Source organism: Theobroma umbraticum, unplaced genomic scaffold (genome assembly GCF_002168275.2).
Source record: "Theobroma umbraticum cultivar Fairchild unplaced genomic scaffold, ASM216827v3 scaffold_30.0, whole genome shotgun sequence".
Classification (NCBI taxonomy): domain Eukaryota; kingdom Viridiplantae; phylum Streptophyta; class Magnoliopsida; order Malvales; family Malvaceae; genus Theobroma; species Theobroma umbraticum.
Window position 1 is genome coordinate 9,894,008 of NW_018397254.1, and position 14,794 is coordinate 9,908,801.

A 14,794-nucleotide genomic window follows, 5' to 3' on the forward strand; every position below is an offset into this window, starting at 1 on the left:
TATTATTATTATTATTATTATTTATGTAGAAAGAGATAGGAAATTAGATATTAGAGTGTATTGATGGATGGTTGCCCCCCAACAACGTTCTGTCCCTTGTGCAACAAAATTGGTGAGGTTGACCTAGAATTATATATTTGATGATGATGGGAGTGTTTCAACGCTGCTGAATTATAAATACTCAGGGAAAAAGTCGTAAAGGATATGTTTATTTAATCTAAATTATTTGAACATATTTCCAAAAAATAAGTATGTGCAGTAATAATAATGAGATTATGTGTATATATATATATATATATTTTAAAAAATAAGTATTGAGCCCAGTTAATTATGTACTTAGATAGGACAATTTGAACGTCACATGGAATCAATAAACTTAAATTTTATATAATTGTGTTTGATTTATAATTGTGTCAATTCATTTATGGTACAAAAATATTTGTGTATTATGCGGGTTGACTCGGTATACGTTTAATTAATTATACTAATAAATTAATTTAAATTAATCAACACATTGTGTTTAAATTAATTTATTAAAATACATAAACTAATTTATTATTTGTATTTACACAGATTAATTGTGTTTAAATGATTACTTTTATCATGTCTAAACAAGTTAATTGTTGTGTCAAGAATTTTAATATGATTAATCAATCGTGATGTGTTCATGTCAATCCATTTAACTATTATATCGTTAATTTTATCTGACATAATTATCACATGTGAATATGAATTATGAAATTTATTTTTGACAATAATTTTGAAAGATGGCATAATACGTTTAATTAAGTTTTTATATTTTTATTTTGAATCAAATAAACTTTTATAATTAATGATTGACTAATTACCATTAATCAAAATATTATTTATCATTTTATATTTACATGACACTGATATGACGTTGATGTTAATTATGTAAAATGACATATGATCATGTTATCATATCAAATTATTATGTCACATTTATCATTAATATAATATATTAACATGCTACATCATCATTAATTATTATATATTAACACTTAACATTAGCGTCATGTAATATATAATAAAAAATAATATTTTAATTAAATTAATTATTAATTATAAAAACTTATATGATTTAAAATAAAAATATCAAAATTTGATTAAAAATAATAAAAATATAAAAATTTATTTAAATTTTTTAAAATAATTTAAAATTCTGTTCGAATATTAAAACTTAATAGATTTAGTATTGTTTCTACATTCTATTCATCTAAAGGAAAGCACTAGTTTATCCTTGAGGCTAAAGAAAATTGGGCTAGACAAATAATGGGCCATCCGTTGTTTCTCATTATAGGATGGGTCATAAAACTATGCGCGAAGGTCGATTTCTATGTCGGCGAGGACGGCCCAAGCCAGATCCTCTTGAAATTAAATTGTTCAAATAACTATAAAGCCTGAGCAGCTGCAGGACTTCCGAATCGGGACACCGGTTTCTGAGCTTTAGGACAGCCCGGATTTTCATTTTGACTGCCCGGCCAACGCCAACGATGGTAGCTAACTCCTCGCCCCCTGCTTTTCATTTTTGATCGTGTTGTTATCATTATTCGGTGAATTATAATTGTATTTCGTTTCATTTTCTCATCCAAAGCATGGATCTACTTTTCCTGCTTCTTTGCGCTGTTTAGATTCATGATTTGATGTATCATCTTTTTTGTGATCTTAAAATTCCCCCTGTGCCCTAGTTATTGAGTTTATGTTTTGCACTTTCTCCTTTCTCTTTGGATCTGCGACTTGGTTCTACTGTTTGTTTTCTGATCGGTAGTTATCTATTCCTATAGCTCACTGCAATTGCTGTTTGTTCTTCTGATTTATTATTAGATCCCACTTATTTCGTTATTTGAGCTCATGTCTTTGAAATTTATTCTGATTTCTAATCATATCTGATCGTACTTAAAACATTTCAGTTCAATGGTAACTTTTGAATAGTAGAGGTTGACTACTTAGTTCTAGTGATTTCTATGAAAATTTTCTGTTTGCAGTAGCCTTATTGTTCCAATGATTTCGGGAGGCATTAACTAATTATGTATATTGAAGATATCATTTTGCTCTTAATTTTTGTAGTAATTGTTTTGGATGAAGGTATTTTAGATGTGAATCACATGTTGGCGTGATGTATTTGTTAATTATAGAAAAAACCAGCCATAAAGACACAAGCTAAGAGGTTGGCCAGAGTCACATGTTATTAATTCAAATGCCGTCTAGGAAATGGAAATTCATATAGGGTACATCTGTTGCAGGAATTTAGGGCTTCATGAAAGATTGACTAGGATTACAAGGGTTTTATGTTAATATTGCAAAAGTTACTTATTATATAGAGTGACTCTTGGCTCTCATACTGCTAGCAGAAATGGAAATTTGCATTCATTTTGGGATCTGATTGTCACACTGATCTATACACACACATGCACACGTACACACTTTTATATGTATCTATGTATTTGTGCATGTATATTTCTTCTAGTATTGTTCCATTACTCTAGAAACTTAAAATCAAGCTTCAACTTTGCTTCTATCTGTAATCTATGATCTTTTTTGTGTTTCAGATTCACTTTGTGCTTCTAATTAGTCGACAGGGGAAAGTTAGGTTGACAAAATGGTATTCACCTTATTCTCAAAAAGAAAGGACGAAGGTATAACCAGCAAATTTCATTAACTTCATTGATTATTTGCATCTTTCAAAAAAAAAACTTCATTGATTATTGGCAAAGTGTGCACCTTAAAGGATGAAGTCGTAATAGTTATAAGATTGTGGCACAATTTTCTTTTTCAACTTTTGTCTTTAGTACTTTGTTGATGCTTTTTTGAAGCTGGATCTGCCTTCATGGTATTAATGCTTCATGATAATGCATTTTGAGAAGGTTATCCGTGAGCTCAGTGGAGTGATTCTTACAAGGGGACCCAAACTCTGTAATTTTGTGGAATGGAGAGGATTTAAAGTCGTTTATAAAAGGTAATGCTACAATATGACAGTGAGACCTCTTTTACTATGAATCTATTTGACCATTTCAGGACTATCAACTAAGGTGGGGTATTAATTATGCAGATATGCTAGTCTTTACTTTTGCATGTGCATTGACCAGGATGACAACGAATTAGAGATTCTAGAAATTATTCATCACTATGTTGAGATTCTTGACCGATACTTTGGCAGTGTGAGTGAAACTTAATCTTGACCTTACGCGAGAGTGTTAATGGCACCACTATATTTACATCTTATTGTGAATTAATTTATATGCAGGTCTGTGAATTGGACTTGATCTTCAACTTTCATAAGGTATGTTTGTTCTTGTCATATACCTGTGATTAGGGATTCTCTAGAGATTTTATTCCACGGAAAATTATGCATAACCCCTTGAGTTTATGTTGAAATTGTGCTCTCTCATTTGTGTAATCTTTAGCAGCACTTACCCTCCCACTCCATTACCCCACCATTTTTCTCATCCCTGAATATACCAATCCCTATCTTCCTTTCCTTCCATTTGTTTCTTTGAATCATAGACCCCCCATCCTTGCTCTCATAGCAGATCTCTTGATGTTCTCCAGTCTCCTGTATCCTGAAGAAGCATCTAATTTACATCTCTCTGAAATGATGTCTGTGAGTTGAGTGGTTTAAGTGTTCTCTTTTCCAGTATGGCACTGTGAATTTTCTTTCACTTCTAATAAATCCCCAAAAGGGCTGATGGCATTTTTAATTTTGTGGTTGAGGAACTGGAATATGTAGTTGAGATTGTTATTGGTTAGCTGCTTCTAGGGAGTGTTGCAGAGTCTGATATCTCATATCTTTGAGAGAAGGCTTCTCCTTTTTTTTCCTAGAAAAATGTAGTAATACTTTTGGTTTTGGCATCTATTATATTGCCAATGGAGAAGTACTTACATGAGGGTGTTTTTGGTCTTCCCCACAAGTTGTTTGCGGTATATTTGCTTGTAAATTCTGATCATCATGTTAGAAAATTATCAATATCCAACTAATTGCATCCAATTTATAGGTGAAAATGTGGTTTTTAAAATAGGAGGGTATAGGTGTAACTTTGATATAAACTTGAGGGTGTTGGTTTTGTAGTTTCCCCTTTTTCTTATAGATGACTTATGTCATAAATGGTCATTCCAAATGTGTTTAGTAAGTAAATAGCATTGTTGTTAAGGGTTGTAGATCATGGAAGTTAAAATAGGGTCTTTGCTTAACTCTCTGCTTCCGATTAACTTTGAAGGCCTACTATATATTGGATGAACTCTTGATTGCTGGTGAACTTCAAGAGCCAAGCAAGAAAACTGTGGCACGTTTAATAGCTGCACAGGTAGGTTTTTTCATTGTTAAAATGTCTTTGTTTGTCATCATTTGCAATATTCTGAGTGAATTGTTCCGTTGGTTGTAGGATTCACTGGTGGAGACTGCAAAAGAACAGGCCAGCTCCATTAGCAATATAATTGCACAGGCCACAAAGTAGGTTCTGATAAGTCATAGCCATTTGTCTTGGTTGATTTTGGAGTACCATCTGTACCAAATTCTTTTTGAATTTCATTTCGAGAACTGAATTATATGTTATGAGTGTAGGATTTGAGAGGTTGTAGAATTGACAATTCTTCATCTCACACATGTTATAATATGTATATGGTCATGCATTTGGGTTTCAAGCGTGGATTTGTTGGCTGTAGATAACATGCAATAGGCCTTGCTGATTTTGTTCATTTTTACGTTGATATTTTTATTGTTGTCTTCATTACTTGGCTCTGTGCTATGGGTAGACAATATTATTTAACCATACGAGGCTTGAATATACGTTTTTCTCTTTCCCTTTCTCGTGGAAATCCGGCAGGAAGGATGTGCCTCATATTTGAGTGGTCATGCAAAGAATCGTCTTTCCTTTCATATTTGTTGAAGAGAGACATGTGATGGCTTGTTGAAGCAATCATGTCAGGTATGGTTAATACTTATTTTTTATTTACTGGAAAGAAGAGGGTAAGATTGGCGAAGAAACGTGACAAATTGCAATTCATATGAACAAAGATTGATCGATTTTTCTTTTTCATTAATCGAAAACTGGCAACTTTTGTTTAGAACACATCGAGTCAAACTCATACCTACAGCTCCACTATAAACTGTTACACGAGGGACCCAAGCAACCTAGTTCTAGGTAGGACGCTTCCCCTCAACACTGTTTTCATCCAATTTGGTTGTACCCGCCAGTCAACCCAGCCAAAGTAGTCTAAATGGCAATGAGGGACCAGTTTATGGCTCTTATCAAGCAGAGGTAGCTTCATTGCAAACAGCACTAGGAAGTCATCTTGTTTGTTGATGCACTGCATATGTTCCATTTTAAGAGTATACCTGCTCAGTCGACGAACATCAACATGGAAAAAGTGGACTATAATCTATACATCATCCTGTCCACAAAATATTGCAAGTAGTGAGGTAAGTCTACTATGAAGCAATACTTATGACAATAACCACACAAATTTAAAACTGGAAAGATTATATGTATGAACCTTTAGAAAATATCCATGTCAACAGAACTAAGGAGCACTCCATCATCTTCCCACTTTACATCTTTGGTGTGAGTATCTTTCTTGATTAATTGAAGAGGCACCTCCAATGGCGGTGGGCTCTGCATATGAAACAACAACCAAATATGTAACGGCGTAAGCAGCAACGAAGTTGCTTTAAGAATTAAAGAACAAGAATATGTTCTGCCCCCATTAGTAGAGTCGGGGAAAGGTTCTATTACCATGCAGCGTATTAGAGGCCAATTTATGCCACGGAAGAAAGGGTGTTGTTTGATTTCATTGGCACCGCTGCCTGACCCCAAACGGCTGGCAGGGTCCCGGTTCAACAATGCGTTAATCAACTGTCTCGCTGGAAGACTAACCTGCGATACCAAACATGTTTAGGTTAGCAGCTGGAAAATAAACGAGCATATCTGCATGACTACATCAACACAAGCTGGTTCTTATTCTTCACATGATTCATCCAGAGGTACATACTTTATTCTGTTAAAAGAATAATACAGAAATTTAAGTACTTAAGTTGCATGAAGTAGACCTTAGTAATTGTAGTTTAATATCCATAAGTATGTATTATGCATGGCTCAAATTCATGCTGAGCAGTTGTGTTGGGTGATATACGGTACTCAAGAAATTGACTGTATAATTAGAATGATTGACCTTCAAACCAATGATTAGAAATATACCGGAATGCTACTGGGGAAGGTGAGGTTTTTGTGCAAGATATTGGAGAATGTTTTCTGCCTGTTTTTACCCCTGAAAGGTGTACGGCCATAGAGCATCTCATACAGCAAAATACCTAAAAATTCCAAATATAAATCCATGAATGTTATGTTTAACAGAATATTAACTAGGCTAGGAAAGAATCAGTGAAAGAAAGTTAGGCAGATAAATGCATTTGCAAAGAAAAAAGTGAAGAATATGATGTCTTCACCATCTACATACCAAGAGCCCACCAGTCAATTGCACTACTGTGTCCTGCACCAGTAATAATTTCCTGAAACAAAGTGAACTATAAGTCTCTAAATAAATACAGGAAGGAAACATATTATTTTGTTATATTTATAATGAATTGAGTTAAATATTTGAATATTAAGCATGAATAGAGTCACTGTACTGGAGCAATATATTCTTCAGTTCCAACAAATGAATTTGACTGTGCAGCTGGTTCTGCAACAAATGTTGGAGGTGGTAGACTCCTGGATCTCCTTCTCTTGTTAGGCAAGGGATGCTTTAAAACCTGTAAATGATTATAAACTTTAATCTCATGCAAAAGAATCGTTAGTTATCAAATGAATCATCTAATCAAATATCAAGTAAAATCAAAATTCACATACTTGGGGTTTACAGGATGTCATAAATGATAAATCAAAGTCGGTTAATACAACGTGCCCGTCCTTCTGGAGTAGAATATTTTCCGGCTTCAGGTCTCGGTATATTATTCCTGTCATAAACCATGAAAAATGAAAGCACAGTGAGCAGAAAAGCAGAAGACATCTTTCTTGCAACTCTTTTTGATCAAATCTCATAAATCACTCAAGCTTGCTGCACCAAATTGCATTCAATTAGTTCACAGGTGCCTAAATCTAAGCGAGGAAGCATAAGCAGGAAATCCTTAGATTATGGAAAGAAACCACACACACTCTCTCTGTCTTTCTGTCATTTTCCTCCTTTTTATGCTACAAGAAGAAGAAGAAAAACGTTTCTTTCTCTCTGTTTTTGAAAAAAGAAAAAAGAAAATAATACTGAAAAATGTATCTGTTCTTAGTTTGTCAAGATACCTAGACAATGAAGATATTCCAAACCAATGACAACCTCTGCTGCATAGAACCTGGAAAAGCAAAACAATAAAACAGTAGTAAGAACTGCACACATAGGAAATGTCCAGATATCCTGGTCATTTAGACATGTCAGTAATTCAGTCATAAAACTAACAAGAAACATGCACTTGAAAAACATTAGGAGTCAAATCTCTTCTGTCAAAAAATAGCCCAGTGATAAAAAAATTCCTGTCCCAATGTCCATACTGAGTATAATGTAAAGTCATCAAATTCTATAGCCATCAGCCAAGCCATCCGAATTCATTTCGCAAGCAGAGATTCAGGTCTGTCCACTAGGAAGAATATAATTTATGTTTGTTGTGATTATTAGGCAAGGAATTGCTGGTGTACCTTGCAGATTCTTCTTTGAAAAATTTCATCGGCTGCTTATCAAGCAGGGCAAATAACTCTCCACCAGGGCAAAAGTCTGTTATCAAACAAACATGTGTGGGAGTCTGAGGAGATAAGAAAAGATTAGTACACTTCATTTTATTTATTAAATTAACTCAAGGTTTCAAACTAGAAACATCTTCAATAGTAGCATCAATTTAGCATGTTGAATAACATAATTAACAACATGGTGCATATGTCGTAAAATGGGAAATAGGAATATATAATTACGATTACTAATTGTAGATGGCAACTTTAATGTGATAACAGTCACACATCAATCAATTGTACATAAGATGAACACCTCTATATACCCACTTAAGTATCCAGAAATCTTGCAAAATAGTTGGAGGAACAAGGAATGAAAATGAGAAGACCTGAAAAGAAGAGTATAATGAGGGAAGGAAAGGATGATCCAGAAGTGAGATGACTTCCCTTTCAACGCATGCTCGATGAACCTGTAAAGGGAAATAAAGTGAGGCATCCACTCAACAGTTTACTTATAATTTCAAAATTTCGAAAAACGGTTATTGGTCACAAAAGTGTTGTTTATATCAGACAATAATCCAACACAAATGCAAATGCTCATATGAACATTCAGATACATAATCCATAAGGTGAACAGAAGAGAAGCACAACTTCTCCAGGCAGGCATATAGCAATTCATAGGTCAAATAGAATCACATCAAATAAAATATGCATTTTTAGCATAACAATTTTAAGCAATGAGCAGACCTTGTTACGATTCATCATCACTGACTTCTCCATTGCCTTCATAGCAAATAATTCTCCTGTATCTTTTAGTTCCACCAGATGAACACTGCAAGAAACACCACCATAATTTTGATATGGAAAAGAACTAATTATGAATTCATATCATTGAATATTATTAACGGTCTAGGGGTTTAACATCATCCGCATGGGCTAGAGGAAGCATTTGTGAACAGTTTCAGAAGCATTAGAGAAGCAATAAATTAGCAGCTGAAAAACACATTTGTGAAAAGTAAATTAAAGGGGTCAGCATGAGTTGGTTCCTAGGTGTCACTTGACTGACGATGGAGGCTTTATTGACAGAACACCTGTATAGGACCAATAAACTTTAAAAGTAGCATCGAGAAAGTTAGGAAAGAGCAGTACCTGCCAGTATCACCACAGCCCAAGGGTTTTATGGGCTTAAAATGATGTAGACCAATTTTTTCGCCACGAGAAGTGATCTATAAGAAACCCAAAAGGATGAATTAGAAAAGGAGGGGGAAAGAGGGAGAGCAACTAGAGGCATGCATGATCAGAAACCTCTAGACAACAAACTCTACAATATATAATATCATACGTAGTAAGTCTAACTAAGTGACTTTGAAAATTTCATTTGGAAAATGATATTACAGGGCATTAAGCACGATGGGTACCTTCTGTATTGCTAGCCAAGAAGAACTATCTCTTTTGTGAGGCCGTGGGAAGACAGGCTGAGAATGGATTGCCCACAAATCTTCTGGTCTCTGAATATTTTTTGAAAATATAAAAGTCACATCAGCTAAGATCACACGGCTTCTATAAACAGGCAATTTTGATACTTTGGTTATAGCAATGAGTTCAAACTAAAGCAGAAGAATGCAAAAATGAAGTCAAATTTTGGATAACACTTATTATAACATAAGCTAATTGTTTTCAAATTTAATCATATAATTATTTGTTATATGCATTCATGAAATACTGATAATTCTTATGGTAGAATTATATAAATCAAATGAATTCTGAAGTAGTCTCATATTCAAGTATTTTTAGTGGCATATGTTTTGTTCTATCTGTCCTTTTCCTCCATTTCAAGTGTAAAGTTATAAGAGTCCATGCAACTTGAAACAACATTAACAAGGTAAAATTGAGATACAGATATCTCAATTGCAATGGGAAGAACTGATTTATAATATCTTTTACATCAATGGTTAAGACATTGCTATTAATAATTCCAAAAGAAAGAAAGAATACCTTACCAAATTGGCATCAGGAAGTTCCCGAACAGCTTCATCGACATTTTCTGCTGTGGCTTTTACCTGATAAAAAAGATGTCAACACATCAAATAACAACCCATTGAAGTAAAAACATTGCAACTGTACTTGCATTTTTGCTCTGTATATAATTAGAAGAAGAGAATGATTACAGACCAACTTAGTACTATGCAGCTCTGTTTGCTCAGACAGGCGGTTACGTAGGGGTTCAACATGATCACTTCCATCAAGTTGGACACCAATGAAGTATTGAAGCTCACCCTGTAAAATAACAAGGAATAGGTCAAAAGAGTATGTGCAGGATAATCACTAGAAAATTGAAACGGTAACTGTTCCTGCATTGAAAGAAAAATGTACTGCAACCACCTTTTGGTCACGCATAGGTTGCAAGTGGAATAAATTCCAGAATTTCTTGCCTGCAAGTCATAAAATTTTAACAATTCAGTGAAATACATAATATTTCTGAGAGCATGAATGTCTTTTTTTAACTTCTTTTTTCCCTTTTTTTTTTAACGAACCGCTTTTTGTGTAGTTGATCAACTGAACAGTGATTTCCCTCTGTTCTCTAATAGCATCTCTTATCTTCGAGACAGTTTCTTGATCAGTTTCTGGTCCTTGAAGAAACCTGTGAAGAAAATTCTATGCTGGTTTTATATGATTCATCTGACAAACCGATTGGAAAAACCATAGGACTGGAAATTTGTTTGAAGTAGTTGGATATTGAAATTAAAAGTAGTACAAAGTTCATACCTACAGTTCCTTCCCAAAGTTTCCTCTCGTGTATATTCCGTCAGTTCAAGAAAGCTATCAGATGCAAATATCTGCATACATTTGATCATTATAGTACTTTTTCAGATTGAATCCATGCCAGAAAGCTAGTACAATCAAGCTATGCAGGCTCTGGCGTATAAAGTAGTGCAGCATGGAATTTTTTTTTCTAAAAGAAAAGGTGGTAAGCTTTGACTTTGGAACGTAAAAATTATGTTCTGTGATTTACATGAAAATAGACTATTGGAGTTATGTCTTCTGAAGTAAAGTTAGGTTGGTGATAAAAGAAAATACTGACTACTGTTCCTTACAATGGGATTATCAGGGAGTCTAGGATCTGTGATCACAAAATTCTTTTCAATTCGTTCCAACGTAGTTGCTAGATCTATCCCTTGGCGTATGTCCCTGTCTCTTTCATCACGTTCCCAACTGTCAGTGCGTTCTATGTCTCTGGTCATTAACTCCTCTGGTTCAATAATTGGTTCTGTTTCTTGTTTGACTGCAAAGCTGGGCGACCTGCCTTTAAGCCTGGAGGAAAATGTGATGTTTCAGATGTGGAATACGATACTCATTTCGGAGTCACAATGGAGCTAATTATGAAAGGTGTTTGCGTAGCAAAAACTGCAAGCACAATTCTAGCAAGCTTCAGCGAGATAAACAGAATCCACAAGAAAAATAATTGGAGCAGCATAATGCTGATTGTGTGTGATACTGCCAATGTCCTTGGAAATGTACACTTAGCAGCAGTCCCTAAACAGCAGAAGGTGAAAAAGACTCACCCCATTAAAGAAATGCGTCCTGATTTTCTAGTTTTCTTGCCAAATTCTTGTGTAGGAGTACCAGTACTGAAGTCTGACCGGGGAGTGCATCTCCCAGGGGTACTAACGTTTTCAGTTTCAGCAGATTTAGGCAGAAGGTAATCAAGGTTGAACTTGTCTTCAAGCTTGTTACTGGCATCATTACTTATTGTCCGAGTGTGAGATTGAGGATGTTTCAAAGTTTGGACAACCTCTGTGATGGAATCTAGAGCCTGATCCTTCTGACGAACTGTTCCAAAATGTAGGATTATTACATACGAAACTTAAAGACACTATAAAATACCCCGACAAATTAAGTACAGTTTACCATCATAACGAATCAACGACTTGGACAGTCCATTAGGCCGCAAGGCCTTTTCATTGATACCTTCTGTGTATTTGCTGACCTCCACCTGCATTCTGGAGAAACAGCATTCAGAAGCTATGCATTAGGAAAAAGAATATACAGTTTAATTATGCCACATGAAGATAATTTGAAGAAAAGAATAAAAAAAAAATAAAAGGAAGACTAACCCAATGAATTTGATAGTATTTCCATGATCATCTTTGATAGGGGTGACAGTGAGAAGATTCCAGAAAGGAATTCCATCCTTCTTGTAGTTGAGGAGCCTGCCGCAATAGCTTTTTCCATTCTTAACTGCATCTCTAATCTTGGCAACCTCTGTCCTGTCTGTTTCCGGTCCTTGCAGAAAGCGGCTGCACAACACCCTCAACTCTGAGATTTTATTACTAGTACTTTTCCTAAAGAAACAACAAAACCAAAAACAAAATATGGGGACGATAATGATTGCATTACTCAATTTTAGGAGAATCATCAAAATTGAAAACCTAAATGTCCATCAGTTGAGGATGTATGGTACTCGAGATGATAGTTTTACTGGAGTAAAAAATGATCTGTAGTCAATCATTTGCCATTGACACTGCCCTAGGAAAATAGCAGGATGAAGACAACAATTGTCAATTCAAATGGGATAGTTGTATTATTGTTCTCCACTATCTTTTTGGATTCTTAATTCTCATGGGTGGTATTGAAAAAGTAAGGGAAAATGCCAAATTTTATGTTCAATTGAGATGATTACCATGCGATTTTCGGCAAAAAGAAAGGAAAGAAAACAATACCATGTGATGTGAGATGGATGTACATGGGCTCATTTTTTCTAACTGAATTCAGACAAGTGTGTGGCTGTATGTGTTGCTTGTGACTAGAAAAAGAAAGTTGCAATGATTTTGGGCTGCAAAATGATTGCAGTTTGTCCCCTAGGAACGGCTCCCAACAGCCTCCTTACATATTTAAAAGCATGAACTTACCAGTTTCTTCCTATGACCTCCTTTGACGAATAACCAGTCATGCTGAAAAATCCGCTGCTGGCAAACATTATAGGGCAGTCTGGTCTGGTGGCATCAGATACAACAAAAGTCTGCTGCAGAGTTGCTAGAGCATCCTTCAGCTCCTGTGACACCCTGGGAAAGGCCTCCAATCCATGATATGGTTCTTCTGATGTCCTTGCGGAGTCCATTGCAAATTTCTCTAATGAGTTCTTGTTAAGATAACCTTCTCCAGTTGGCGTTATTGTTTTACCAATCACTTTGAAACCACCTTCTCCAACATCTGACGTCACTGCAATACCCCATTCTGCAGTCCTTTCAGCTATGCTAGCTTCAGTTAAAATTCTGCCAGAGGACTGTCCATTTGAATCTTTCTCTGCCGCGCTAGCCCCATTCAAGTTTTTTATGGAGTCATCAAAACTTATGATCTGAGAATTTTTGGCAGCCTCTCCTCCAAAAGCCATCCACTTGTCCAAAGCCTCCTTCCCTGTAGAAGAGGTGACATTCATTGATAATCCTTCCTCTTCCACATGGCCTTGTGTACTAGAACCCTCAATTGTATCATTAGATTGTCCAACATTTTGAGTACCTGCTGATTCAAAAACCTCGATTGATCTCTGTTGTTCTCGACTGGTTGATTGAGTATTTGCCGATGGTGTTGAGGATTTAAAATGTGAGGCAGATGACCTCTGCATCCCCCCGGCCTTTGGTTTCTCCATTTCGAACTTCTCTCCAGTGCATGCAGGTGAGGCTGCATATATTACCAAGTTAGAAATGGCCTTTATATCACAGTACTTCTGAATCTACCTTCATATTACTTGGAATTAATATAAATGACTCTCACAACTAGAATTCAGTGCTGAAAAATGATCTCTATATGGTTTTTTGCTTTTGCTTACAAATTCTACCACATATGAAGAATTACACAACTACCATGATTTGAACAGCTAGAAACAGAAACTGTACTAGAAAAAATGCAGCTGAAATTCCTTCAAAATCTTTAACAGGATATGAAGAAAAGATCAAGTATGGTGCCGTGTTCTGCAATGCATAATCGGCCTACTTTTTGACACTTAACAATAATAAACATCAAACTCTAGAAGTAGAAGGTAGAGTTCTGGTAAAACACGCTCCGAATCTAACAAATGATTGAACAGAAATTGTCAGAATGTAAATATAGAAAAAAAAAGATTCAGTACAGTATGAATTTTAAATAATTGAAAAGACTTTGCACCCTTGTAAGGACCAAGAAAGGTTCTAGTATATGGAAGGAAAGCACTAGCTATTAAAGATGTTCAACTCCTGAGGTTAACAGGCAAAGAGATAGAGATGACGATAATCAAGGAAGGAAAACAAACTGTGGTAAGGACCTGCGCAACAGAAATTTAGAGTGCAAGCAAACCCCAACAGTTTCTGAGCAAAATGAATTCAAAGTTGCAGCACTTTAACGGTAATGGGGCCAGTGCCACTTTTCTTCCATGGCATTCAACGCACCCAGAAGCTTCCAGGGTCCTGTTAAAAAGTCATGCCTTTAACACGTTTCTTTTCCATACATCTATTACAGCATGAAGAAACATGTCTTTTAAGTTTCTGGGTGTGGTTTCAGCTGGATGTGGTGCAAAGAAAAGGAAAACAGGTCAATAGCAGGATAACGTTTCGTAAATAGGACTTCCAAAGTTCTATATGGGATAACATAACCCCCCCAAAGGTCCCATAGCTTCCCAATTTCCACCGTGACCTTATATTTTACAGATGCTGTTTTGTACGGTTGCATCAAAGTCGTTGATTTCCATCCTTTTCCTTTTTTTTTTATTATCCAAATTCATTTCCGCATCGTCACATTTGCTTCAGGAAGAAAAAATTTACCAACATCAAGTTCAATCACAGAAACAAGAAAACACTATCAGCTTTGTGAGGCTGCAAAGCTCCCAAATGCGGTAATTTTTGAGGATAAATTTCGCTTTCACTTTTCAAAAATTTTGTTGTGTCCCCTAAGGAAGATATGAGCATATAATTATTTTATATCGAAGTGACAGCAAAATGAACACATCACAAGATCAAGGACCACAGCATGGTGGAAACTGGTACGGTTTTGTTAGCATCCACGTTCGATACCCCATCATCATCAAATCAGATAGACCA

The 14,794-nt window shown here is 35.4% G+C and overlaps 2 protein-coding genes across 5 annotated transcripts; one reads left to right on the forward strand and one right to left on the reverse strand.

The window, feature by feature from the left end:
- Positions 1 to 1,378: 1,378 nt before the first annotated feature.
- LOC110417778 (Clathrin adaptor complex small chain family protein) lies at positions 1,379 to 4,666 on the forward strand. The gene is made up of 7 exons (XM_021430337.1): positions 1,379 to 1,517; positions 2,571 to 2,657; positions 2,886 to 2,977; positions 3,071 to 3,179; positions 3,266 to 3,301; positions 4,236 to 4,322; positions 4,401 to 4,666. Exons 1-7 carry the CDS (start codon positions 1,515 to 1,517, stop codon positions 4,470 to 4,472), a joined length of 486 nt encoding a protein of 161 aa, XP_021286012.1. The 5' UTR covers positions 1,379 to 1,514; the 3' UTR covers positions 4,473 to 4,666.
- A 357-nt stretch (positions 4,667 to 5,023) lies between these two features.
- Positions 5,024 to 14,362, reverse strand: PHOT2 (phototropin 2). 4 transcript variants are annotated; one of them, XM_021430214.2, is made up of 25 exons: positions 14,023 to 14,362; positions 13,242 to 13,403; positions 12,635 to 13,139; positions 11,840 to 12,067; positions 11,634 to 11,725; positions 11,288 to 11,555; positions 10,820 to 11,036; positions 10,491 to 10,561; positions 10,259 to 10,365; positions 10,107 to 10,156; positions 9,897 to 10,001; positions 9,725 to 9,784; positions 9,143 to 9,232; positions 8,874 to 8,950; positions 8,472 to 8,556; positions 8,114 to 8,194; positions 7,698 to 7,801; positions 7,308 to 7,357; positions 6,864 to 6,970; positions 6,644 to 6,766; positions 6,472 to 6,523; positions 6,213 to 6,325; positions 5,751 to 5,891; positions 5,512 to 5,630; positions 5,024 to 5,409 (listed from the first exon to the last, which is right to left on the reverse strand). In XM_021430214.2, the coding sequence occupies exons 2-24, from the start codon at positions 13,369 to 13,371 to the stop codon at positions 5,514 to 5,516; spliced, it is 2,973 nt and encodes a 990-aa protein (XP_021285889.1). In that variant the 5' UTR covers positions 13,372 to 13,403; positions 14,023 to 14,362; the 3' UTR covers positions 5,024 to 5,409; positions 5,512 to 5,513. The 4 variants fall into 4 exon arrangements, with proteins under 4 accessions (XP_021285889.1, XP_021285655.1, XP_021285809.1 ...); XM_021429980.2 differs by having other exon boundaries at positions 12,635 to 13,403; XM_021430134.2 differs by having other exon boundaries at positions 11,840 to 12,022; positions 12,635 to 13,403; positions 14,023 to 14,360.
- Between the last annotated feature and the right edge of the window lie 432 nt (positions 14,363 to 14,794).